The following is a 27,807-nucleotide window of genomic DNA, read 5'->3' on the forward strand; positions in this document are numbered from 1 at the left end:
ACGGTAAAGATGGGCGCTGCTATTATCCTATCAACGAAGTATACCGTAACTACGCGAACGCTTAGAGGTTGCAAATTCACATAATTTTACAGCTTAATTTAAGCAATCCAACATTCAGAACTGCATCTTGTTTAATAATTCTGTTAAAACCCTATTTCAAACCGAATTGCAAGAGGTGGCATGTTTCCTGCTTTTTGTCTCCTTTTGTTGTATGTATATTTATATTTCATTCGAGTTCTATGAAATTGGGTACAAAAACGTTATCTTGGCAAAATAAACCGAAACATTTTCCATGAAAGCGACATATGGTATCACATAAGGTTGAGCAATCGATATTAGACACTTTTGAAGTTATGATATACCTCTGTATGATAGTGCGCCACTACATTATCAAGTCTGATGGCTACTTAAGCCTATGCATTAAAGTATTGAATTTATTGTTGTTTTACTCAGCTTTATGGTGTTGACTTCAGATTTCAATAGTAGCGGTGCGCTAATGAGCATGAGCATGAGCATGATTGACCGCCCGCAGATGCTACTCCGTTATTGCAAGAACAGCTGTGCTTACACAGGGAACCAACAGACGCTACTCGGGATCAGTAGCATCCTCAATATGTAAGTACTGGTGCTCTCATTATTGTAATAAACAATAACGGCGCAGGCTGCGTCCGAATGCAGGTCAATTTGGGGATGGAAGGGAAATGTTGACGTGTTACTTGCTTTATGGAAGCCGCAAGTAAACACTGGGAGTTTGGATATGGGGGAGGGATTCTTTTTGGTAAACGATAAATATATAATTTGAAATGAATGCGCCTAACCGGATTCGCGATATTACTCGATAAACGCATTGAACGCCAATCAAGTGTTCGTCACTCGCCCCATAGGAATAAGAGACAAGATCAAATGATCAAACACTACTAACGCGTTCTGCGACCCGTGACACTATTCCACCTTGCCACGCGAGCGGCGCGCAAAACGATTGATCCTGCCCTCATCACCCGTTCCCGTAGGAGCAAGCGTCAAGGTTGAAAGATCAAACAGAACTGGCGGACCGATTCACTTTTTCACTTTTTTTCCGACCGACGCGCGACATGTTTGTTCCTGCCCTCATCACCCGCCCCCGTAGGAGCAAGCGTCAAGGTCGAAAGATCAAACAGAACTCCTAACAGTAGCGGTGCGCTAATGGTGTAAAAAACAGGATTTCTGGCGAAATTCAAAATGGGATCAAAATTTGAATGATCGCAAATTTTTTTTTGTTCAAATAAAAGCTACATTTTTCCAATGATACTAAGTTTTCTATGTGTTCAAAAGGAAAAATATAACATGTCACGTAAATAAATACCTAAGATTTATTAAAAAAGGGCTTTTGCAAACTATTGAGCTTGCTGACGTTCGAGGGATCTACCATTTTGAGTTAACCAGAACGAGCATATTCTACGGACAGTGACAAAAAATTGAAATTCGAACGATATGGCCTGATTTCAGCGAGAATTACTCATACATGAATGCAAAAATTGCAACTTTGGCAAAGGAAGTTCTCAGTTCATAACTGTGGGGACGTAATGCCAAGGAGAAGATGACTAAAAGAACAATTTGAATTTTCTTTTTAGACTGAAAACTAATACAATGAGATGGAGTTGTTCCAGCAAACATAAAGTCACGATTCAAGCTAAAAGATTATATAAAAAAATGGTAAATGCAAATCCATCGTGCATGTGCTAGAAAATGCACACAAAAACGTCTAGAAATCCCAAGATGGGTAAATAAGAAACTAATCTCTAGTTAAATAATGTTAATATTCAATTGATCTTAAAAAAGATAACCCTTATAATGAAAGTAAATATAGAAGATTTGATCAAAACAACGTCCCAACCAATAGAACAGAATCAAAACTGCTTTTTGCGAAAGATGGCGATACCACATTTGTACTACAATCAATTTTTTTATATGGACAAAACGCCAATTTTCTGTTATCCTGCATTTTGAAAACTATAAATTAAAACAGCAAGCATTATCCAGCTTTTTACGCTAGCTATAAATCAACAAGGAGTGATTCGATTTTGACATTTCTTGCCTACAGATTTTATAGTAAGGCTTTATCAACTGTCTACAATTTTCACTTAACTTGTTTTGCATTTCTTCGTATTCAAATATTTATAGATTGACTAGATTTAATGTTTAAATACTTCTTTTGTTATTTTAAGTAATTGATTAAAGAATTTCCTTGATGTTATAACCTATAACGAATCACTCTTGAAATATAAAAAACAGAATCTCTTATGATACAGCCCACTCACTACTTAACCATCGCCGCAGAATAATGGAAAAGTTGGTCGTCAGTGTTTTAATCTGAGCTTCACTGGCACATGAGAATTGCCTTTTTTCGTAAAGCAACCAAACTGCTGCTGAACTAACGATATTCATTCTAAAGTTAAATCAAATATGCATAAAAAAATGGAATGGATTCTCGTTTAAGCACACCCAGCGCCATATGTGGCTATGATGCGCCTAGTGGTAACCATCATGCTATGTTGAAGAAATTCAAAGCAGTATTGTAAATCTACTTCAGATAGTTGAAACACCAACTTTATCAATTTTAATAATGATACAACCTTCTACAATATTGACTTCAGCCGAACGCGATCAACAATTTTCCTGAACCACACAGGATATGATGTGCTGTCTCCCATATGTTTGAGCTAAAAATGCAATATTAACTAAAAACTGAGCTAAAAAAACAATATTCAAATGCGCCACCTCATGTAACGACCAAATGAGCTGAAATTTTCAGGACGTCTTCCTCCAACCCTGAGGAATAATTTGGGAGGGTGCCCCGTAGAATTATACAACTTTATTTTTCTCCCATATTGAGCTGGACCAGTCTAATGTGAACCTTATGGACAGCGGGACTAATACAGTCGACTCTCCACATCTCTCCCTATCTCGATGACTTGTTCGGTCCCATCATTCTGCATACATTTTCACTCTCCATCTCCCTATCTCGATGCGATTTTTGTTCCCGATTATCGATTATGCCCATTATCGAAGGTTACTAGACTAGATTTTACGGATTTAAAACAATTTGTAAAGACGAAATGACGTCTGTTTGTTTTCAACTTTCCTAGTAACGGAGTGATTTTCAATCTAGTATTCATAAAAAAAATGTTCTATGTCTCGATCTTTCCTTATCTCGATGGTCCCTTCGATATCGAGATGTGGAGAGGCGACTGTATGCGTAAAACGGCAGGGGTTTGGCCAAAAAGCACTCAGCTGAATTGCCAATCAAGACTGAAGTGAATACTTATGGATCAGGAAGCATTTGTGAAGCACTTCTTTTGACTTTAAAATAGCATGTAATTGCAGATGCTCAAAAATGTTCTTGATTGTAACAAAATACTCTTGGACTCAACACATGTTCCAAAATAATTATGTTCAAATCATTTTTTGTGTCCTATACTTTTAGATATTTGAAATAATTCACTATGCAATGCTATTCGACTAACTGCCGCATTCGGGTAAATGATTTTCTGGAGAATGTCTTTCGGGTAAACGGTGTTTAGGTATTTGTTATAGAAGGAATCTGATCATGTCGCTCAAACTAAACTGCCGAGACAATTATTCATGTTTGAGTTCATCGGGTAATTGCTTTGAGTGGATCGCAACGGCTAAGCTGGCATTGTTTCAAGTCCCAGCCAGAATTCAATTTAAATAATGGGTAATTGATGTAAACATTTTGTTTCTCTTTCTTTCCCCTTTTCGCAGAGAAACTTCCGTGGATCCCTCATACTTGCTATCTCGGAAAAGACCGGTGTCAACCTCACACGAGCTCCTGCACTAAATACCGAGAGATACGGGAGTGCTGCTGTGATCGAATACTCGTCGCACAATGTAAGTATGCAGCGGCAGTGAGCTAGAACGATCTTAACCTAGTTATAGAGAGGCCCATCAAAATCCGAAACCTACGCTAACATAAACCAGAACCTAAACCATGATCGTTGCATTGCGGTGGTGGCTGCTAGATAGTAAGAGGCACCCTGCTGGGAGCGACGGCTACTGTCGTAATAATCTTCATAATCGTTGCCTATGCGTTTACCTTTGATTCTAGTAGGGAGACCTGGGGTGCAATGCACCAGTTAGGAAAGATGTGCCGAAATCAAGAGCTAACACTAAAGAGGAAGTGTTCGTGTATTAGAATCTACTTGAATCGTGTTCACCCTGCATGAGTAGAGCGAGAAAAACATTACATTCATTTCTTATATCTAGGTGTTCTGTGTTAGACAACTGTGTTGCTGCTCCTGTCTCATTTATCTAGATTACTCATGGGAGTAATCTCTGGCAATCTAGACAAGATTAACTATTTCTAAAAAAAACAAGAGTTTTTCTGCCAACATTTTTATGACAGTAGAATAGAAGAATATATGGATGCATACTAAAGAGATGTTAAGGAAATTCACTCAAGAATAAAAGTTAAATTTAGAACATTATTTTGCAAGAATAAAAAAATCATTGCTGCAATTTTTTCAGTAGCTCGTCTTTAATGTTACTGATGCTACAAAAAAAAACGCAAAAATAAAGTCGGAAAATTTATTTATCCATACTTGTGCTGATGATAATTTTGCCAGAAGAAACAATTTAAAACTCGAAACTGACAGAAAATATTTTCAGACGTACATGCATAAGCAATTTCGCAGGTAATTCCTTATCAAAATCATAATATAATCTAACGGTATTCTTGTATTTAAATGAATAACTTTAGAATTTTAGCAGCTAAGGTTTTGTTCAAGAACTTCCACACGTTATTCATTCGAAAAGTACTTCTTATGTTGCTTCAGCATCAGACATTTCTTCAAACTTCCTCAACTAAGGTTCACACCATCTCCATCAGAAGCTATTCAGAACGTGTCTCAAGGCAATGCGACAGATATTTATCACGAAAATTTTCAAGAAATTTCATTTAAACCTCTCACAAAAGTTCGCCACGAATTTGAGCTAGAAGTAACGTTAGTTAGATAAACATCTTTTTAAATTTATTGTTCTATCAACCTTTTTAAATATTGAAAATATGCTGAACTCTTAGGGTGTGAACAATTTATAGCATTTCATAATTTTGCGTAGTATTTTTCACTCAAAAGTAGTTTAATCCAGAGATATCAACAAAGCGCGTTTTGCCCCAACCTAGCATATTACTCCAGGCTCCCCGATGTGCGCAACTAGCAAAGTAATCTCACTCGGGACACATAATCCATAAATAATGTTACCCAAACTATGGCCCAAGTCGAGTCGATCGCAACGGGATTACTCACACCTATGTGTATGTTGCTCTAGAGAGGCTTGGAGATGGTTGTTGTTCGCCAAACTGAGGGAAGTTTCGATTCGCCGCAAATACACAATCCGACTCAGCCTAGAGTAAACACACAAACTGCAGCGTGATTATCGTAATAAAACTGCCAATAAAATCTATCGATTCTAATAATTGTAAATATTTAGATTTTTTTTCGGTTTGTGCTGCTTGTTGGCGTGACTTTCCATATGATCAAAGAACCGTTGACATGGTTATGGTTGATAATGTGAAACCATGAGAAAGTTTACAAACTCATGGTCACACGGACTAATTGAAGGCCGTCTGGCAATGTGCTTTCGTATAATGAAACAATTTCACATAAAATTCTTTCCATTTATTTTTCCTTCCCATTAACTGAAAGATTCCAAATGTGAAATATCACAGAACACATTTTACAAAATGAATAAAGCTTCAATCATGTAGGCCGAGGGTTTTCAGACCGTATTCACCAAAGCACTTGAAGCTCCACAAGATCAACCTTGTCAAATTCACTACTTATTAGTTCTCCGATTTTAACCGGAAAACCATTACCCGAAATGCATGCATGCATGTTATTTCAACTTATCTGTGCATTTGAACCGGATAACTATGGCTACAACTATGCAACGTTACTTTTAACATGCGATCTTCGGCTCTCCAAGTTTCCGAATGTTAATTAATAAGTAACGAATATAATATGCAATACGATTGGTTTTGCTACTTTTTCTACTTTTTTATTTTGTTCTCATAACGAGTGTAGAGCGTAACTTTTAAGTAATATTAAAACAAACTTCGTATGGTTCGTCACTATAAGTGTCGGAATTATGCTTTATTCTTATACAATTTCAATATACATATATTTTTCTCTTTTTTACATTATTAAAAATTATCTTTTGAATTGTTCGACATTGTGAATGTTGACGTATTTTTTTAAACTTCTACCATATCGAGACAAAATGCACAGTAATACTCATATGTAATTTTCAAACAAACTATGTATAGTTCGTCACTACAAGTGTCGGCATTATTCCTGTTTCTTATAATTTAAAATATACATGTAATCTTCAGTTTTCGTCATTAATAAAAACATCTTTTGAATTGTTCGACATTATAGATGTTGACGTATTTTTTAAAGCTTCTACCAAAACTTCTCGAGACAAAAATACAAAACTAGCTTTAAATATAAGTCGTATATTTCCCCCCTTGTCCATGGATCGCATCATCGACCAGAGGTGACTCCCAGATCTTTTCCTCCCTCACTAATAAACACCCTTCCCATGGTGATTGTGGAGATGCAGAGGTATTCTCGGTCTCTAGAAGCAACAATCATTACACCCTTACATTCCTTCCCCATCCCAACTGACTGTAAGGACTTGGCCGGCGCCGTTATTGATCAATAATATTAGATCTGCTAAAATTGCACTTCGAGAGTAAGCGGAAACTCCCATCCCTTATTCATTTGGATCGTAGTGCAATTCTTACCAGTTCCGATCAATCACGGAGTAGCAACCATTGACATGTACAGTCAGTCTATGCTATGCTATGCCATGCTATGCTTTTTTATTTTGTTCTCATAATGTTATTTCCCGAACGTTCCGAATACTCCGTTTCCCCGAATGACCTATTTTCCCGAAAAGTTTTTGACACTCATAATAGTTCTCTTTTTAATTTATTTGAATCCCCTGAGCAGAATCTCAATAGAGAAACTTAAAAGTAGATTAGAGTACTTAGCTGGTAGTACAGCCTAGGCATTGTTGTCCTTCTGACATCAACCAGATTGAGGAGGTACGTCTCGAGCGTCTGCTCACCAAGAGGTGCGGCTCAAACAGCGCTGCAGGAACTTTGTTGGACTGGACAGAAGGTGAGGAAAAGCGGGCATCGAGCGGCTACCTTCTACCAAAGCTGTGGCACCACAAATGAGCTAGGAACTGGCTTCATAGTGTTGGGCAAGATGCTACAACGCGTTATTGGGTGGCAGCCGATCAATGCAAGGATGTGCAAGATGAAGATAAAAGGCCGTTTCTTCAACTACAGCATCATCAACGTACACTGCCCACACGAAGGGAGACCCGACGACGAGAAGGAGACGTTTTACGCGTAGCTGGAGCAGATTTATGACGGATGCTCGCCGCGTGACGTGAAAATCGTAGTTGGCGACATGAACGCACAGGAAGGACGAGAGGAGATGGTGATCGGGCGGAACAGTCTGCACGCCGTATCTAACGACAACGGCCAACGATGCGTCAACTTTGCAGCCTCTCGTGGTATGGTAGTTCGGAGCACCTTCTTCCCCCGCAAAGATATCCATGAGACCACCTGGAGATCACCCGATAACATAACCGAGAACCAAATCGATCCCGTACCATCGCAGGTACGATTATACTCTATGCCCAGGGAAGTCAAGGAAATTTCCATTACGAATAGATCCTGGACCGACCGGGAATCGAACCCAGACACCTTCAGCATGGCTTTGCTTTGTAGCCGTGGACTCTAACCACTCGTCTAAGGAAGGACCCCCGGATCATTACCTAGTTGCTATATGTATGTAATCGCTCATAACTTTCGACGGTGACCAATTCGCGTCAAAGCCGAACGCCGCGGATCAACATCGAGCGGCTACGGACTCAGAAGTGGCCCATGATTAAGCACCGCAGTTGAAAGTGGCCCTTCCGTTGGTACCAGCTTGGCGCAGCCACTCTTAAAGATGGCCGGAGGCTCATCCGATCCGCCAAAGGTAGCACCGCAGCAGCAGCACTAGGTTCAGCGGCTCCGAATCAAAGAAACGAATGGTGCGACGGCGAATGTGATCAGTTGAAGAGTGAGAAGAATGCGGCATGGCTGAGAATACTGCAACACCACACGAAAGCAAACGAGGCACGCTAAAAACCGGCACGGAACAGACAAAAGAAAGAAGCGCCAGCAAGAAGAACGAGAACGCGAAGCGATGGAATGGATGTTCCGCGCTAAGGACTCACGGAAGTTTTACGAGAAGCTGAACCGTTTGCGCAAAGGCTTTGGGCCACAAGCCGACATGTGCAGAGACTGTGACGGGAATCTTCACACGAACGAACGTGAGGTGGTCGAAAGGTGGCCGCAACACTACGACCAGCACCTTAATGGTGATGTGATCAGTAGCGAAGGAGGCACGGAAATAACTTTGGGAGCACGCATGGAGGACCAAAGACTTCCACCGCTAGATTTCCAAGAGATTAAACGGTTGAAAAACAACAAAGCCGCTGGAGTGGACCAACTACCGAATTCGGTGGACAATATCAGATAGGATATATGGGTGGACGAGCAACAACGGACCAGATATTCGCTATCCGCCATATAACTATTGCAGAAATGCCGCGAATACAATGTATCCACACATAATTTTTCATCGATTTTAAATCAGCCTATCGAGATCAGCTATGGCAGATTATGCGCGAACACGGTTTCTCGGACAAACTGATAAGATTGATCAAGGCGACGATGGAGCGAGTAACGTGCGTAGTACGAGTATCAGGGACACTCTCGAGTACCTTTGAATCTCGCAAATAGAGTTACGTATTTCTCAGGAGCACATAAATGTACTGACGAGCCTCCAACCAAACCGTCTCTCAGCTCATCGGAATCCTAGTGTGCTGTACTAGACGGAGGCTCACGAAAATTCTAAAAGTGCGCTAGGTGATGTGCTCTCGGGGAAACTCGTCTCATGCGCTGCTCGGAGCTACGGCTCGCCATCGGTATCCAAGTTGTGAAACAACTGCTTAGTAACGAAGAGCATTTACAATTATTTTCACCTCATTATGCAGGTGTCTAGATGGCCTACATGATATGGTCGAAGACTCGCGATCCAAAAGTTACAATTTCAATCCTCGTTGAAAACTTTTGTAATCACTTCAATTATTGCGCTGAATTTTAAGGTGAAGATGAATCGAAGCCAAATTTCAAATTATCAAGAGCACAAATCTGGAGAACCGAACATCCGTTTGAGCTGCAAAGTTAATAGATTGGTCACTAGCTGGTGTTGGCCAATCGATTAACTTTCCAGCTTAAACAGGTTTCCGGTTCTCCAGATTTGTGCTTTTGAAAATTTGAAGTTTGTCTTTGATTCATCTTCACCTTAAACAGCACATGTGACGAAGCGCATGAAACCGCAGTGAGACCAGGGATTGAATCCTGAGAAAATTGAGAGAATCTCTTACGTATCACTCTCTGTAACTATCATAACATGCTGCACATTATGAGAGAATGTTTATCGTATACTGCTACAAGTTTGATCAGATTGGGGGGATAGTAGTGCATGATAAAACCCCTCTAAACATGCTCCAAGCCTGAGGGACACTGTTGTTATTGGAAGTTAGTGGATTGTTTATCGTGCCAGTAAAGAAAAACACCTATCCCCAACGGTAAACAAGCGAGAAAAATGGATTTTATCATCGCTCTCTCGTTGGGGCTCTCGCTCGCTGCTTCCATTTATCAGACTTGTTACACCTAGTGATCCTTTATAAGAGAGATGAGCGGAAGTAAAATGGAACGATTTGGCAACAGACCAGCAGTGTTGAGTTTGCTTGGTGTCGAGAATAATATTGTAACACGGACATGACTTCCTCAATGCAAAAAAGTGTGTTTTGTATCGTTATAGATCTTTGATCTACATTTCCAAACTAATAAGCAGCAGAAAAAATCAACAAATAAATATTGCATTGACAGAAATTCAAAAAGGAAAATATTCCATATTTTTTACTCTGTTCAAAACAACTTTCACCGAAATAATTTTAAGCGGATTACATTACTCCTCAAGAAAAGTTCAAAACAAACATAACGCATGTTCGTTTGGCTCACGCTTTGACAGCTCTTGCTGCTCGATTGGCTCACGCTTTGACAGCTCTTGCTGCTCGATTGGCTAACACTTTGACAGAAGTGTCAGCTTCCGCGTATCTCTCTTATAAAGCATCACTAGTTACACCTTGCGATACAATGACGATCGTGGACCACAACAGATGGGATGTTTTTCTTTGCTTGCTTTGATCGTGCTTCATTCTCAAATGCAACGCCTGAGTGAGACACATCTCAAGAAAAATGAGGCGCACCAGAAAAGGTCTCACAATGTATGCTTGCAAGCAATGAGGCTCATGCATCTAAGGCTACAGCATGTACACAGTAACTCTATTCGCAAAGGGGTACGGCAAGGTGATGGCCTTTTGTGTTTACCTGAGACGAGACTCGCGAAGACGGTCTTCTTTTTCTGTGATTGCTGAGTTTTTTTCTTATTCCACTGTATGTTTATACCAATCATGCGCAAGCCGTTCAAACTTTCACATGAACCTCTCAGCAAAAAATGATTGCGTTTGCATCACACCGAATCATAAATAGCCTTTTGAGTGAAATTTAATGCCAGCAAACGTAGCAGACATTAGAAATAGCTAATCTTGCGTTTATATTCATCAGCAACTTTGGAAAAAACTGCTCCATCGACTGAGGTTTTAAATAACAGTTTATTGCGAATACAATACTTTTCACTTTTGCAGCCATAAAAACGGTGGGCTGCATTTGACGTTTCGTGACAGCGGAATCTGGGCTGCATATGACGTTGCTATTTTTCCTCTTCGCGAGTCTCTCTCAGGTGTTTACTATTTAACATTGCGTTAGAGTGTGTGAAAAGGGGAGCGGGGATAAGGGGGGATAGGCAATTCTTTAAAATCTCGATTACTTTTTCAAATCGACATTAGTTACTTTTATACGGGTTTGAGAAAATTAATTCGAAGGAATCACAACCTGTCTTCTAAAACTGTTTTAAAGTAAATCACCTTTTTAACATTTTTTCGCCGTGTACATCGCACTGTGTTTTATTTCGTCGATTTCATGCGAATAGCACCAAAACCGTTGATCTTATCGAAATAGTTTGTTCGGAGTTTCTTGGTATATTAAAGCGTATCTTCTGATGAAAATAGTTTTGTGATCAATCCACCTAGCAGTGAGATAGAAAAACTATTTTTTCGAAACATTTAGATAGACATATGGTGCCTTCGGCAAAGTTGTAGAATTGGCAATTTGAAACAACTTTGTCGAAGACATGATTTTTCCATCTCTTATACTTTTTGAGATATATGCCGTTGTATGTGAATGGCCCCTAAATATCATATTTTTTAAAATAACTTTTTTCCAAGAATTTTGATATTTTTTGTGCGTTCTACAATTTTTTTTTGTCATGAAAAACCCCGTGTTTTTACTGAATTCTGATAGATTTCAAGGATAATTTCTAAAGAATATTGTGATGAAGGAGAAACAACAAAATTTTGAAGCAGGCAGAAACAACAGATCGACCACGAAAGAAGGGCAACAGAAGATAAATGATTATTTTTAATCTTTTTTGTAGAAATGGAAACACAAATAAAATTAAACCATCTCTAATCAAAACAAAGGCACGCCAATGTTTGTCTTTCAGACAAAGCGAAGAAAAAAAACAACATTTTTTGTTAAAAATCCTAAAAATTTACTTACGCTTGTCTGTGAGGAATATATGTAGTCAGGAATTTTGTTAAAAAGTATCAGAAATTCTACAGTGAGTTCTTGAATTTTCCGACAGGAAATTAGAAAATATGCGTTTCTCTAGAGATCTAATATATATTGGATATTGATATGGAGTGATTCAACAAAATCGCTAAAAAATATATTGAGGTGACATTTCTTTAAAAATACACAGAAGAATCGCTGGTGCTATTTGAAGAAAAATCTCTTGAAGACATTTGGATGAATCTATGGTGAATACATCCTAGGACAAACAATAATACAATGCTCTGAAGAAAAGCTTGAACAAATTGCTAGGGAAACTTTTGAGTATTTTAGCGGAAATTGTTTTGAAGGAACAGTTGGAAGTATTCTGCAAGAAACATTACAGTAATGTTTGATTTTTTAATTTTTCTTAGGTGGGTTTTTTTAAGATATTTTAAAGTATTATTTTCGAGATAGTTTTGAAGAAATGAAGGAAGCAACATCAAATTGATTTTAAGAGAAATGTTAAGAATCTCCTGTGAAAAAAATGCAGATGGGTAGAACTTCCCTGAGAAATCGCTAAGAACATTTTAACTACTGAATCCTTTTCAATTGCTTATAAAAATCTTGTGGAATCTTAGAATAACAGCTGTAAGAATCATTTAATGTTTTTTGTACAGGAAGTTCCGGATAATTGGTGCTACGATTGTTTAGAGAAATGCTTGAAGGATTTCCGAGAGATTTTTCTAAAAGAAGCTGCAGAGAAACCTTAGGAAGAACCTCAAAAAGAAAAAAGCTGGAAAAACTGTTTGTGAAATCTCTTAAAATGTTGTGTAAATAATACCTGCTTGGTGATCTTGAATTTCGATGAGACTCCTACAATTTTTTGTAATATACCTGGAGAATTCCTCAGTAATTGCAGAAAATCCTAAAAAATACTATTGAACAATTGCATGATATTTTAAACTAACAATTACAATGTGTATGTAATAAGTACGTAGAGGACCTTCCTGGAGAAATGTTTGAAATAATTTCAGAGCAGGATAGCCAAGAGAAACTTCAGTAAAAATCTGTTGAATAAAAACTGCTCCCGGAAATGATTGTCTGTGGAACTCTAAGGAGGAACTCGGTAAACTCTGGTGAATGAGTTTATGTTAAGCACTGAAAAAGTACGGAAATAATTAAATAAAGAAATTTCTTAGATTCACATGTTTGAAAAGGTGCCTGAAAAATACGTAGAAGAATCACAAGGGATTTTCATCGTGAATACTTTGAAAGCATCCTCGAATGAGTGTTTTTTACTTGATTAGACAAAAAATAATATTTTTTACAATGAAAATAGAAACTTACAAATATTGCTGCTCATCAGCGGTATGAGACAAAATCACAAACAAATAAAATCAATACAAATCTATGCAAACTACGAAATTTTTGAAAATCATGATTATGACCGACATTCTGTAAAACAAGAATTTGCTAGGCCCCCTCCAGAAAAAAAACCCTAGCTACGCCGATGGTTATGAATCAACGTCTACAGGAATATGGTTGATATTTTATTGTCAACTGACGAAAGGAGCCTTAAGGCTCATTAGGGTTGATTGTGAAGCTGTTAATATTATCAGTTTAGGTAGGTTACAGGTTATTTGTTTAATAGAAAATGTATTCGATGAGATATGTATTCAATCCAACATTTATCCGTATGTGTGGGATATCCATAACGACTATGAAGATGGGTTGACTGTTCTGCTTCTGGCTCTGGCCGTATTAATATAAGCCAAGGTTTTCCAAACTCGAAAATTAGCGCAGTGCGGAAAGATTGACTGATATGTGTTTGCGAAAATGTTGTTCGCCAGATCCTAAATAGAAAAGCATTTAATATTCGACCAAAACAAATCCCTCCTCTGTGACCTACACTGCCAATACAGTGAGATAGGCCACCGATTTGGGAAAGATATAGGGGAACTGAGTGTAAAATGCTTCATTGGGGTAAAAAGCGACAGCAATATCTCCCATACGGTCATACGATATCTCTATTAATTGAAATGCCTCTCGCGGAAAAACATTTTCCAATTTACACAGAGAAAAAATATTAAAAACGGTTTAAGTCAATCTTGTGAGCAAATTACATGGGGCAAAATGCCTCATATTTACTCCATGGTTGCTCGATAAAATTCAAATTAATTATTGTGCATAAACCAAAACACAAACGATACATAGAACTGTATTTTCTGTATACATATGAATTTTGAAATAGCGCCTCTACAGTCAATCTGGTACAATACTGGTGGTTTTGTCCTATTAGGGTGGCAAGTTTTCGACAAAATTCACAGTATAAATCGAGTTTTTCCTTGGGCGGCGCATATCATCCCGTCTGCCCTCAATCTTTTCAGCACTAGAAAATGCACCACCTCAAAGCTTCTTCGATGGGTTTACAAACATTTTTCACAACTAGGTGTTAATCAATTTTCGATGTGAGATATATGGAGTAGAGTATCGAACTCCTGTCGTACCTAAATGGAAACACTGTACGGTGGCATTGCGTGGATTCGGCCGGAATATGAGAATCGATGATTGATTCAACGGGCGCTTCCAAAGCAACAACTTGTCGAACACTTAGCACCTCGCTGTTTATCGAATGCGGTGACGACGACGCCACGTTGAGAACGATGGACCGCACCATTGATGCTAACTAGGCGAAGAGTGGAAGAGGCCGCTCTGTTTAGTTTGCTGGATCGGACACGCTCAAGCGATTAGCCGTGCGGGATCTGGATTTATTTTCGTTTGGTTTGGATTATGAATGGCTAAAGTAAATATCTTTTTGTGGGGAGGGAAACGGAAGCGAGAGGGCGTCCAACATCACATGACGATCATCGGGTGCGGAATTATTGACACAATCAGACGATTTTTAGAACTCAGTGGCAGTTTTGTAACTTGGTCGGTATGTGCCGAATTTATGGGAAACCAATTTTACGGTTATAAACGAGAGTAAGATTTGAAGCATTTGTTTATTTCGAAATTTTTGGGACAACCTTATGATCCTGAACGAATTTGGTTTACTGGATTTATTGGAGTCCTATTTTTAAAAGTGATGTAGGTACAATGCCACATTCATGATTTCAGAGGCATATTGTCTAAACTTGACGAGAACATTTGTGTGCAAACCAAATTTGTTATTGACAATGCTTTTGAAACTTTAACTAATTCCATTGTTGAAGCAAGAGGCATTACAATACCTAAATGTTAGGTACAATTCGTATACGTGATCATCGCATATGAACTTAATCTCTTGATCCGTCTTAAAAACGTGAGGAGAAGGCAAGCATTGAATATGGTTTTTCCGGCACTCACCGCATCAAAACAAAGGCACCACCGTACATGTGATTCAACATTGTCATATCATTGCTGTTTTGTCAAACGCACAAGCCAACGGTGGCGATATCTTTGTCGTTTGGGCGATATCATATCGGCCGTTTTGGTTATATTAATTATCCATTTCAACGTATTTGCTATCCTGCTGTGAAAATAATATGGCCGGTTCTGCAAAAAAAGTTAGAAAACTTTTTACTCAATTAAGAAACAAAAATTTAGAAAACATAACTTCTCAATTTGATCTTGGCTCTAAACCCTTAAGCAAATCATCTACAATTAAAAAAAAAACAAAAGCCAGTTCCGGCATTGAAAGAGAATACAAATTATTACTAACTACAGTCTACTCTCCATAACTCGATGTTGAAGGGACCATCGAGTTAGGGAGGTATTGAGTAGTTACAGAACACAAATTCAGTGCAACTGCGATCCAAGGGACCATCGAGGTAGCCATGAGAACCAACTTTTATTATGGTTCTGTAACTCGATATCACGTAAGGGAGATGACTGTAATTGCGAAAAAGCTAAAAAAAATCGCTATGCAGTTTGAAAGCGCGCACAATCACTGGTCAAATTAAAAATTAAGTTACTCAGGATTTTGAAAGCATTCTCAATCAAGAAAACATTTTCAAAATTCGTGGAGGATTGAGAAGTAAGAACTATTATTAAAAAATCAAAAATATGAATGCCTTTGGCAATGATGGATTTTTTTTTTGGATCCTCATTAACAAACTTCCAGAGAGTAGCTTATCATTCGTAGTTGATATATTTATCAAATGTTTTTAGTTGATATATTCTCCTGACAAATGGAAAAATTTCAAAGCTGTATCAATTTCAAAACCGGACAAAAATCCTGCAGAAGCTTCCAGCTATCGTCCAATCAGCTTGCATTCCTCCATCAGTAAACTTTTTGAAGAGGTCATTTTTAACAGAATAATGGTCCATATCAACGAAAATCTAATTGTTGCCCATGAACAGTTCGGATTTCGACACGGACATTCGACCGCTCATCACGTGTAACAAATTTGATTCAATCCAACCAGGACCGCATTAAGGAAGTGGCGAGGGGGTGGCGCGGGTACCCGGGCCCCTACATTTTAGGGGCTTTAAAAATCAAAATAAAAAACATTTCATTGCCGTCTGAAAATAAATCATAACTGGGCAGCGATTAGGATTTAGAAATAATCAAGAACCATGTGGACAAAATAATTAGAGTGTTTTCCTTTTGCTTGAAGTCTAAAATTTTCTCAAGCATATCTCTTCCATATTCGTTGAACCTCTTCCATTAATTGTAAAAACTCATTCACCGAATAGCTGAGAGAGTCAACAATCATGTGATACAGTAGTTTCTCGATTGTATTGCTGCTCATTTTTATCGTGCTTCATATTGTCATGCTCGATTTTTGCACGTTTTTTTTGGTTATATCACGCCATTTTTATAATGATCATACATTTAACATTAAATTACGATCCTAAAACAATCAATACTTCTTCATTTGATCCATTTTATTTCTGGTTTTTATTTGATTTACTGGATTTCTACAATGATTTAGCCAGACTTAATGAAAATATACGACAAAGAATACTGTTCCATTATATCAAACCAACATTTTGTGCATCCGTGATATAAAATTCAAATAATTTATGTGATATTGCATGACGACTACGAACAGCACACTCCAATAACTTTTCTTGTAATTAATAGTTACTCAAGAAAGCTTATGACGTATGACTACTTAGAACGCAATTTATTAACACTCGTTCGTCTACGATATTCGTCACTTACACGGGCGTTGAAGCCTCAAAATCAGTTGGAACGCTAAATTCAATCCACTATATCTCGGGTGTATACAAAAGTACATTAGAAAAAGTGATTTTTTTTAATTATTTACAATTTTCTGAATATATTGTAGATCTTTCAATAGAAAATCATCATCAATGTTATTCAACCTTGTTAACCTCAAGTATGAGAAAATTTTAAAATCATAAAATGTAAATGGGCCTTCCTAAGCCGAGTGGTTAGAGTCCGCGGCTACAAAGCAAAGCCATGCTGAAGGTGTCTGGGTTCAATTCCCGGTCGGTCCAGTATCTTTTCGTAATGGAAATTTCCTTGACTTCCCTGGGCATATAGCATCATCGTACCTGACACACGATATACGAATGCGAAAATGGTAGTTCAGTGATAAATTTCGAGTTTATATCGAGAATTATTTTATTTTGTATAACACATAAGTTTGTGAAGATATTCTAGTTTCATGTCTGAGTTTCTACCAACAGTGTTCTGATTTTTTTTTCACTTGTAGATAAGTTTGTTTTCTTAAATATAGTTTGTAGATTATGGTTATAAATTTAAAATTCCTACCGAAAATAGAAACTTTCTGCATTACACGCTATCTTGTGAAAAATATAGTTGTTTGCTTGAAAAATTCAAAAATTTTGCACTTCGTTCCAGATTTAATTTCAAGAAAAAATAATGAATTGTCTGCAATGTGTGTATTAATTTCAGTACATGTTCCGACCTTTTCAGTTTTCGAAATCAAATAATTTTCCAAATTCATATTTTGTACCTGCTTCAGTCATCTTGATGGCTGGGTTAATCCAGAGCTTCTTAAATTTTGCTAATCATATGAAATACAGCTAAGTTACTGTGATTTGGAATTGTAATTCCCACTGTTTCATGGGCATGGCAGCTGAAGTTTTAAATAATTATATTTTCAAATTAATATATTGAATTTTTTGAATTACACACAAATTTGTGAACATTTGTAGTTTATTTCAATTGGCAACTGACGAATTCCATGTCAAATCGGTCAGCCACAGAACTCGACCATCTCTGATTTGCAATAAATTTTGCACATATTTTTGACATGATAAAATAAGTGTTTTCCATAGAAAAATCGATCATTTTGACTCGAGAATAACTTATGAAAATGGCCTATGAATTTTCGCCTATGCCTATGAATGTTCCGAAGATTATAACCTTTCTTTTAGTACTTATGAAAGCATGTAAGAAAATATAAGGTTATTGCGTTGGATTTCAAGTTTAAATCAAAAACCAAATTTTCATATACAATTTTGTGAATTTATTATAAGATCGTTGTATGAGATGCAGTTGAAAATTTTAAACTAATTTTTCTTTGATTTCGAAAGAAGAATTTTTGTACTCCTATATATAGGGTAACCAATTTATTTTGGACCCCCTGGGAAATTTTAACCGTTTTTATAAGGTACCGTGGGGCAAGTTGGTAATGGATTTCGCATAGTTGGGATTCTTCAAATCCTAGCGACTTTGAATTAAAACAAATGAGGTCGTGTATATTTTTTAGCTTGACTCCCACCAAATATGAGCAGAATGCTGAAATTTATTTTTATGTAAAATTGAAGAAAAAAGTACAGAAAAAGTTTTTGAAAAACGTCTCCTTACTTTTCACTTCCCCCACAAGTGGGGCAAGTGAAAAGTTTATCGTTTTAAATAATAAATTCAAAAACTAACAGTTATATTCACGATTTCTATTACCATTAACATGTGTTAAGGCGTCCCAATGAACAATAACATAAGTAATATGTAAACAAAGAAAAAAAATTTATGGTTACTTAAATTTTCTTCTGTTCAGTTATGCTTGTTGAAATGATTCGACAACATTATAACTGCAACATTTCCAATGTTGATTCTTACATCATGGGACAGCAATTGCATTTCTGCTCTGTAGAATTTACACCGCTCGTTATTTGTTTAGAAAATCGAATATGACGTCGGATAACTGTTCGGGAGAAATCACATGGAATCCTTCAATAAAGTATTTTCCGAATAAATTCCGAATAAATTCAATAAAATTATTTTCCGAAACTTGTTTCCGCTGAAAATATTAAAATAAGATTGCTCGCCGCCAACTTGTTACGAAGTGATAGTTGACAGGTTAACAATATTCGCTCTATTATGCAATAATGGTTGAAAAATCTCAGAAATCTCTTGCTTATCATAATGTTCTCAATGGCCTCAAAGGTTTACGCATGAGTTTGAAACGTTAATTCACATATTCATTTAAATATACCAATTATTTTCACTTACCCCATTTACCCACTTGCCCCGCGGTACCTTATAGAAAATGTCTTTATTTTGACTAAAATTATTTCAATTACGGTTCATCCAAACAACCGCGACATCATTTATGCGGCCCGCGGTGAGTCTTGAAAAATACTTTGCATCTGGCCCGCGAGCTGATTAATTCGGCCCGTTTAGGTTGATAAAATATATGCCCATTTTTTGAATGGATAGGGTTAATTATGTATTTTGGACAGACTAAGGATATGTCTGGAAACGGCGATCAATTAACTGCATTAGATACTAACATTTTATTACGTTATGTTACTTATATGCTCAATGTCTTATCGTACTTTGTGTTTCTTGGGAAAACAAGTTTACAAACTGTAGCATAAGCTACCAAAATAGCGGTTTTTATTGCCTTGTTTGTTATACATTTCGGACATCAAATATACATTTTGGACACCCTCATGTGAATATAATTTGGACAGGGGCGTTATATCAATATCCATGCAATTGTTTCTTCAAAAGACGGGCATGTCATAAAATTTTAAGAGTTTACATGTGACTTATGCATTTTTTCGCTTATTGGATGTGTATATCAGTGATAATCAATCATTTCATTTAATACAAGCAAAAATCATCAGATCCACGAAAAACGCCTGCAAGTATGCATGCATGTGACATTCCAGTGTGTTTCTTCCGTTTCTTCAGATGGCCAAATTATATGAACGGAACAAAAACCACAATCTTTTTTGGACATCACCTGATTTATGCCTTATATACTCATGTTAAGATTTTAGATGAACTTAGCTTAAATTTTAAACATGTTTTATCATGTTGCCACTTTTGAACTTTTTATGAATGCCAATTCTGAGCACTATTATTGCATTTAATGTATGTTCTTGAAATGCACATCCTCCTGCATTCGTAGATTTCACAGATGTTCTGTTGATACAATTTACAATTTTGATATTTTTAAAGCCAATTTTCACACTTAGATTTTTTCACGAGCTCGGCTGTGCGAATCTCGGTTTCCTGACTTTAACCGAGACTCTGCTAACAAATTGTCCAGTTGCTTAGCAACGAAGCACGAATTTCTGATACTCGGTTTTTATTTGCTGAGATCCCAGGAAATTTGTTTGCCGACTTCTCGGCTGTGCGGATCTGGGTTAAAATTAGCCGAGATTCGGCATTCTAAATTAAGTGTGTTTAATTGTTACGAAAATGGTCATCATTAATAAGTAGCGTAGTGTATTAACAATGCAATACATGATTTCCCGTACAGGAATATCCTCACCATCTCATTGTAAATGGGCATATAACGACTAGCCTGTCCAAATTATATGTATGTCCAAATTATATACGTTACCCTAGAATATTAAAATTGACAACGATTAAAAATTGTGTACTAAATCTCATCGTTCATCTAGCTGTGTCTTTTAAATAATTTTGGCATCACTGTGTTTATGTTGGCGGAGGAATAAAAGAGAGAACTAGTGGCACTCATCAATGATCTGCGCCACCTGAGTAAATTCAGAACCTTGGGTTATGCTCAGGCAAAAATCTAATTGGAATAAATTTGTAAACAAGAATTCAAAGTCTTACACGTCAAACGGAAGTTTTATTTACACTTTGACGGTTTTGCACGTTTGCAAGTATCGGTTCACGCGAGATTTGAATAGGTTTGAAAGAAACACATATTTTACGTATCGATGTCCTCTGAAATGGCCGCAATAAGTAATCCCAAGAAACGAAAAGTTGATGTAGAATACCGTGTGTTTAATTACAAATGGCAAGAGAAGTATTATTTCACTTTGACGAAAAGGAAGCCGGTTTGCCTGGTATGTTCGGAAAGTGTTTCTGTGCTTAAGGAATATAACTTTAAAAGGCACTATGAAACAAAGCATGCAACAAGTGTTGATGTTTTTACTGGACCAAAAAGAAAGCAAAAGTTAAATGAGCTTCAAAGGCAAGATTTCTGTTTAATGTATATTTTTCCATAGAGGATTGTCAAAACAACAAACTATGTTTTCTCGAAGAAACACGGAATCGGCAAATGCATTCCGTGCCAGTTTTCTTGTTAGCGAAATTTTGGCACAACGTATGAAACCGTTCAAAAACGGAGAGTTGGTTAAGGAATGTATTTCGGCTGTCGTTAACATCATGTGCCCAAAGGAAAAAAACGGAAAAAGCTGTCTTCAGTAACATTAGTTTGCCACGCAACACGGTGACAAGAAGGGTTAAGGTTCTCGCCGATGATTTGAAAATGACGTTACGCGAAAAAGCTTCATGCTTCAGGTTTCACTCTCTAGCTATCGATGAGAGTGCTGACGTGAAAACACGGCTCAGCTAGCTATTCTCGTAAGAGGAGTTGACGATCATTTCCAAATCACGGAAGAATTAGCAGCTTTGGTTCCTATGAAACGAACAACAACCGGAAAAGACCTGATGGAAGCAGTTATGAGCTTTATGCAGGATTTAAGATTGAGAATATAAGTGGCCTCACAACTGATGGGGCACCAGCGATGATAGGGAAAAACTCCGGCGTTGTGTCACTTATAAGGAAGGAGAAGCTCCTACAAAGGTATGGTGATATAATTCCAGCCCATTGGATAATCCTCCAAGAAAATCTGTGTGGTAAAACACTCAACATTTCTGAAGTCATGCTTTTCGTCGTAAAGACAATAAATAAAAAGACCAGGGGATTTAATCATCGCCAATTCCAAATAATGTTAACGGAGATGGAAGCATAGTACGGCGATTTGCTGTATTATAGTGAAGTTCGCTGGCTGAGTCTTGGTGTCATGCGGGAAAGATTTTATTCTCTTCGAAAGGAAATTGCACTATTTTTGCAAGAGAAGGGTAAGGCTTTTTGAAACTCAATGATACTGAGTGGGTGAGTGATTTAGCGTTCTTAGTTAATATTACAAAACATATCAACGATTTGAATACCAAGTTGCAGGGCAAAGACCAGCATGTTGAAGTTTTGTTTTCCAACATTGAAGCTTTCGAAACGAAATTGACACTTTGGCATAACCAAATGGTTGCTGGTAACTTGGTCCACTTTCCTCACCTTGCAGAAAATATTCCGGAAAAATAAAAGCCCTTCAACAGGAATTTCCCAGCCGATTCGCGGATTTCCGAGAGCCAGAGCTGTAAACATTCGACATTTTGCGTGACGTTCGTTTCGTTGCCATGGTCGGCAGACACAGAATGAACGAGTTTTAGAATGAATGTCGAAAAGTGCCAATTGAATGTCGTCTGACACGATGAAATTTGCATAAAGCATAAGTTTTACATAGAGTTCAGACATCGAGTCGTAAACAATATGAATAGTTTGATCTTGTCTGTTATGTGGAATGTGACACACATGCAGTGAAAGCAGAACAGAAACAAAGAAAACCGTAACGTTTCCTCGCGAAGCTATCATGGCCAGTGGCTTTCAATTGACATTTTGCTTTTCGACATTCGTTTGATCGCTCGAGTTGTGACTGTTTAAAGGAAGCGCTGCCGAATATCATCGAAAACGTGTCGACTACCGTGATTACTTACAACACTGCCGAGAGCACAGTGATGAAATCACCATTTTTACTACTCCCTTCACTATTGATGTATTGTTCACCTGAGAAATTCCAAATGGAAATCATTGACCTCCAGTGCAACGATGCGCTCAAATCAAAATTCCAAGAAGAAGCGTCACTCATCAATTTCTACCATGACCATGTGCATGAATAAAACTTTGTTGTCCTTCGCCAACATGCAATGAAGATGTTATCACTCTTCGGGAGTACTTATCTTTGTGAATAACGTTTACCTTACCCTAGGCATCACCGTGATAAATCACGAATGGCTCCAACAAATCACATTCATAAAAGATTTGCTCCGACTTTTAAGTTCCCAAGAATACAATATTTTTCCAATCCACATAGGGCTCAATCACAAATTTCATAACGCTAAAATTGATCATTTTCGATACCCACCCCCTCGTAACGCTTTTCGTATGAATATACCACGAATTTTGTATGAGCTGTAACATTTCGAGGACACCCACCCACCTCCTTCAGAGTTATGCAATTTGTGGACAGGCCCATAGTTAACACTCTACTTCAAACTAGAAGGCTGGGGAAATCGATTGATTCCAAAAGTGTGCAAATCGTATGAGAAACAGCTGAGTTATTGAGATTTGAAATAGCCGTTTTCACTGTTCAATTGGCATGGCAGTGGGAGTGTTAACACAATTACGGTTCCCAACACTGTTCTGTTTCTGCTAACCATAATGACTACTCGAGCACACTTGAAACTGTCACGGTGAATAAGAAGCTCTCAAGTTCAGCTCATTGATGCATGGCAGAAATTAGATCGGAAAACCGCAAATCGATTTCATCTCACCGCAGAATGCATGATCAATCTGATATTGACCTTTGATTTATATGATTTCTACATTCTACTTTATTTAGGTATACATACACAGTTCGAACGAAACGTGTAAATTTCTGGGACATATAATGCACATAATTGGAGCGTGAAATATCATTGATATTTACATGATATGTCATGTAAATTTCAATTATATGTCATGTAATCCAGCAAGATTCTGTATAATTACATGAGATATAACATATTTTTACATGATTTCAGACTTAAATTTACATGAAGTCATGTTTACATCGCATAAATGAAGTATACACGACTTGTAATCTTCATTATTTTTAACAGTGTATATCAATCAATAAACAAGTCCTACTATATTCACCTGATACTCAGCGTTTTAACTTACTACACTTATTTTAACAGAATTTCATAAAAAGAACACAAAATGCTCATCTCACGATTTGCTCTGCTTTCAGATCTGGCGAAATTCTCCACAGGGAGTCCCACCTGCAGTCGATTGCACATGGCAGGGTGGATTATCTCACTGCTGCTGACGGCGATTTCGGCAATCATCCGACTCAGCTAGTACAGCTACACGCCACCAGTGGACATCAAAAGTCTGAGGAAAGTTAACCTGTTCGCATCCCCACCAAAGAGAGATAGAAGCCGTTCTTCTTCTATTAATCTATATAAACCTATAGATTCCAACCAAATGGTTCAAAACTATCGCGTTACAACACGCACGAAGTGGCATACTACTTATACACCAAACGTTTATTAATAAGTTTCAGCAATCGAGCAGCAGTCAAACAGAGAATCAATCGGTCGTGCCGTACTAAAGATGCGATTTTGAATGCATACTTTAAATTATAAAGGCTGTGGCAGTTTCTAGTGTCGTAATGGGTAAAAAGTAGTGCTATACAGAAATAAAGGAGATGTATTTATAATTTATATTTTAAAACCTAGTGTTCGATTAGTAGGGATTCGTTCAAAAATTTTATTTTATAGCAGCTTGAAATTGAGTTAATATTTCATATTAAGTTGAAAAATATTCCACTTAGCATTATGTAAATCTAAATCTTTGTAAAGAGTTGAATCCAATAAAATAAAATTGTATAAAGTGAAGCAGGCGCCTTTCTAAGAAGTCATTTTTGTTCGAAATTTCCCACGGTATTTAAACTCGACGTTAAATTTTCTTTCCAATACAGCAAGTAAATGGAAATGCCTTTCAAATTTTGCGAGGTTCTCCCAATTTGAATTTCGGTACAGGTCGAATGAATAAACTGAGTAAAAACTTCCTTTCGAATATCCAAAGTCGTTTGAATAATGCGGTAAAAGCTGAGTAAATGCTCAAAAAATCCCCAGTCACCTACCGACCATGCTCAGATGAAAATTTCATTCGTGAAAGTTTAATTAAAAATTGCAATAAATAACGCATGTACTCGGATACTGAACCACTTAAAATTAAAATAATTTCGTAAATTCAGGAGGGAAGGAGTGTGGGAGTGTCGAAAATATTACTTTTTGGAAAATTTGCTGCAGGGTGGAAGGTGATGAAGTGTCGAAAATAGTCATTTTTGCATGACATCTTCTTCTTCTTGGCATTACGTCCTCATTGGGACAGAGCCTGCTTCTCAGTTTAGTGTTCAATTAGCGTTTCCATAGTTTATTAACTGAGAGCTTTCTTTGCCAAATTTGTCATTTTTGCATCCGTAGCATTAATTGAAAAGTTCACGCGTAATTTTTTGAAAATCGGATTTCACAATGCTCGAAGTCTTTTAAAAAACATTGATAACTACCGTATGCTTTTCGAAAATTCCAAAATGAACATTTTTGCCATTGTTGAATCATGGCTTAAACCTTCTGTAACAAATAAATCGGTAGAATTGAAAGAATACAAAATAGTTAGATCGGATCGTTGCAACAAAGATAAAAAAAGAGGTGGAGGAGTTGCATTTTATATTAAATCAGATATGAAATATTCTGTTATTTGTAAATCTGAGAGAGACAATGATGTTGATTATCTGTTCATAAAGTTGATTCAATAAAAATTAGTTTGTGGCGTTCTGTACAAGCCTCCAGATATACATGTTTCGAAATTAGATGTCCTTTTTAACAAGATTACCGAAATCTGTTCAACTGAGGGTAATATTTTAGTAATGGGAGATTTTAACATTAATATGCTTGCTACTGATTGAAAACTCGCAGTCTAGTTGACCACGTGGATGCATTGTCTTTTAAACTTATTGACAGTTGGCCATCCTGCCGTAAACCTGGATGTCAACCGTCTCTGTTTGACCTGTTAATGGGAAATTGCACAACTAATATTAGCAATGCTTACCAATCATCAATCGGAGGATCATGATCTGATTTGCGTGGATTATAGATTTAAAAACTCAAAAGTCAAACCTGAAGAGTACTGGGGTCGAGTCTACCATAAAATAAAAGCTGAATCTTTCGTATCTGACCATCAAAATTGCAATTTTAACAGGTTGTACTATTGCTCTAATGTAAATGAAAAACTTAAATGCTTTAATGAATTGCTTCTGTCCACCCTTGATCGTCACGCTCCTTTGAAGAAAAAGACTTTCAAAGATCCCAGCTGTCCATGGATCAATAAACATATAAATCATTTTTTTTCAAACCGTTCCGAAGCTTATGAGTGCTGGAAAAAAGAAAAGAACAATCTTCGAAAGTGGAATAATTTCAAATGTTTACGAAACTTTGCTAATCGTGAAATAATTCGTGTCAAACGTGAATATTTCACCAGACAGCTTAATGCAGATCTGCCGACAAAACAGTTGTGGAATAATATAAAACGTTTAGGACTAAAACAAACAAATACAAAAATGGGTGGTGGTGATGTAAATGCTTCAACGCTCAATAACTACTTTGTTTCACACTATGTACCAATCACGTTTATTGAAAATTGTGATAGTACTGAACTGCAATCTGAGTTTACGTTTCGTGGAGTAACTAACAATGAAGTTCTTGAGGAATTTACCTCAGCGTCCTGTGATTCGGTCGGTGTTGATCTTATTCCACTTAAAATCCTAAAAATGTCTTTGCCAGTAACCTTGCCGTACATCACTAACTTAATAAATTACTGTATAACCTGCTCTCAGTTTCCTGAAGATTGGAAAGTTGCTAAAGTTATTCCCATAGGCAAAGTTGATAATCCAACTACCACTAAGGATTTTCGTCCAATCAGCATTCTTTGCGCTCTGTCCAAGATATTTGTGTCAATACTTGCTAAACAATTAAACGACTATTTGAAAAGTAAAAATTTATTGTCTCCATTTCAATCAGGATATCGTAAATCTTGCAGCTCTGTAACTGCGTTGATAAAGGTTGAAAACGATATAAGGGAAGCTCTCGACAAAAAAATGGTTACAGTCATGGCACTACTAGATTTCAGTAAAGCGTTTGACACAATTAGTCATAGTTTACTTTGTGATAAACTTTTACGAATTTTCAAACTTTCAAACTTCAAACTCCATTTTAGGTCCACTTCTTTTTTCCATGTATATCAATGATCTGCCACTCACTCTATCTTTCTGCAAATTTCATTTATATGCTGATGATTGTCAGCTATATTTGTCCGATACTGTAAATAATTTACCTAATACTGTAAGAAAAATGAACTCTGAAATTCAAAATATTTTGAAGTGGTGTAAACTGAACGGGCTATTATTGAACTCGAAAAAAACACAGGCAATTATCTTCAGAAATAAGCGTATGGCAATAAATAATGCTCCCAAAATCAAAGTGGACAATGATACGATTGAATATTCCGATACTGTTAAAAACCTTGGCTTACTAATGGACTGTAAAATGTATTGGAATGACCAAGTAAATGCAGTATGTAACAAAGTATACAAAGCTCTTCATTCTCTCGTTGTAGTAAGAAGTTGCACTCCACAACATACACGTCTTCTACTTGCAAGATCTCTAATAATTCCACTGTTTGATTATGGGGATGTTTTATTTTCTCTAGTTTCTAAGAAAAATTTACAAAAACTGAATTCAGCGTTTAACATAGTCATAAGATATGTTTTCAATCTTGGAAAATTTGACCACATATCTAGTTACGCCAGTTCCTTACTCGGTATAAGTTTCACCAATTATCTAAGAACTCGAATTTGTACTCAAACATTTAAAATTCTTAATAATCCTCCTACGTATCTTAGGAACTTTTTTGCATACGCCCGGTCCTTGAGAGCAC

The 27,807-nt window shown here is 37.0% G+C and overlaps 1 protein-coding gene across 6 annotated transcripts in view; it reads left to right on the plus strand.

Annotated features, from left to right (window-relative positions):
• Window positions 1–24,710, plus strand: part of LOC110681487 — an 81,187-nt gene extending 56,477 nt beyond the window's left edge. For all 6 annotated transcript variants that reach the window (XM_021857273.1, XM_021857272.1, XM_021857274.1 and 3 more), the window contains exons 3-4: window positions 3,763–3,888; window positions 24,059–24,710. In XM_021857273.1, coding sequence (XP_021712965.1) covers window positions 3,763–3,888; window positions 24,059–24,168 — 236 coding nt within the window. In that variant the 3' untranslated portion in view covers window positions 24,169–24,710. The remainder of the gene's footprint in view (window positions 1–3,762; window positions 3,889–24,058) is intronic.
• Window positions 24,711–27,807: the final 3,097 nt, after the last annotated feature.

The sequence above is a fragment of the Aedes aegypti genome, chromosome 1 (assembly GCF_002204515.2).
Source record: "Aedes aegypti strain LVP_AGWG chromosome 1, AaegL5.0 Primary Assembly, whole genome shotgun sequence".
Lineage (NCBI taxonomy): Eukaryota > Metazoa > Arthropoda > Insecta > Diptera > Culicidae > Aedes > Aedes aegypti.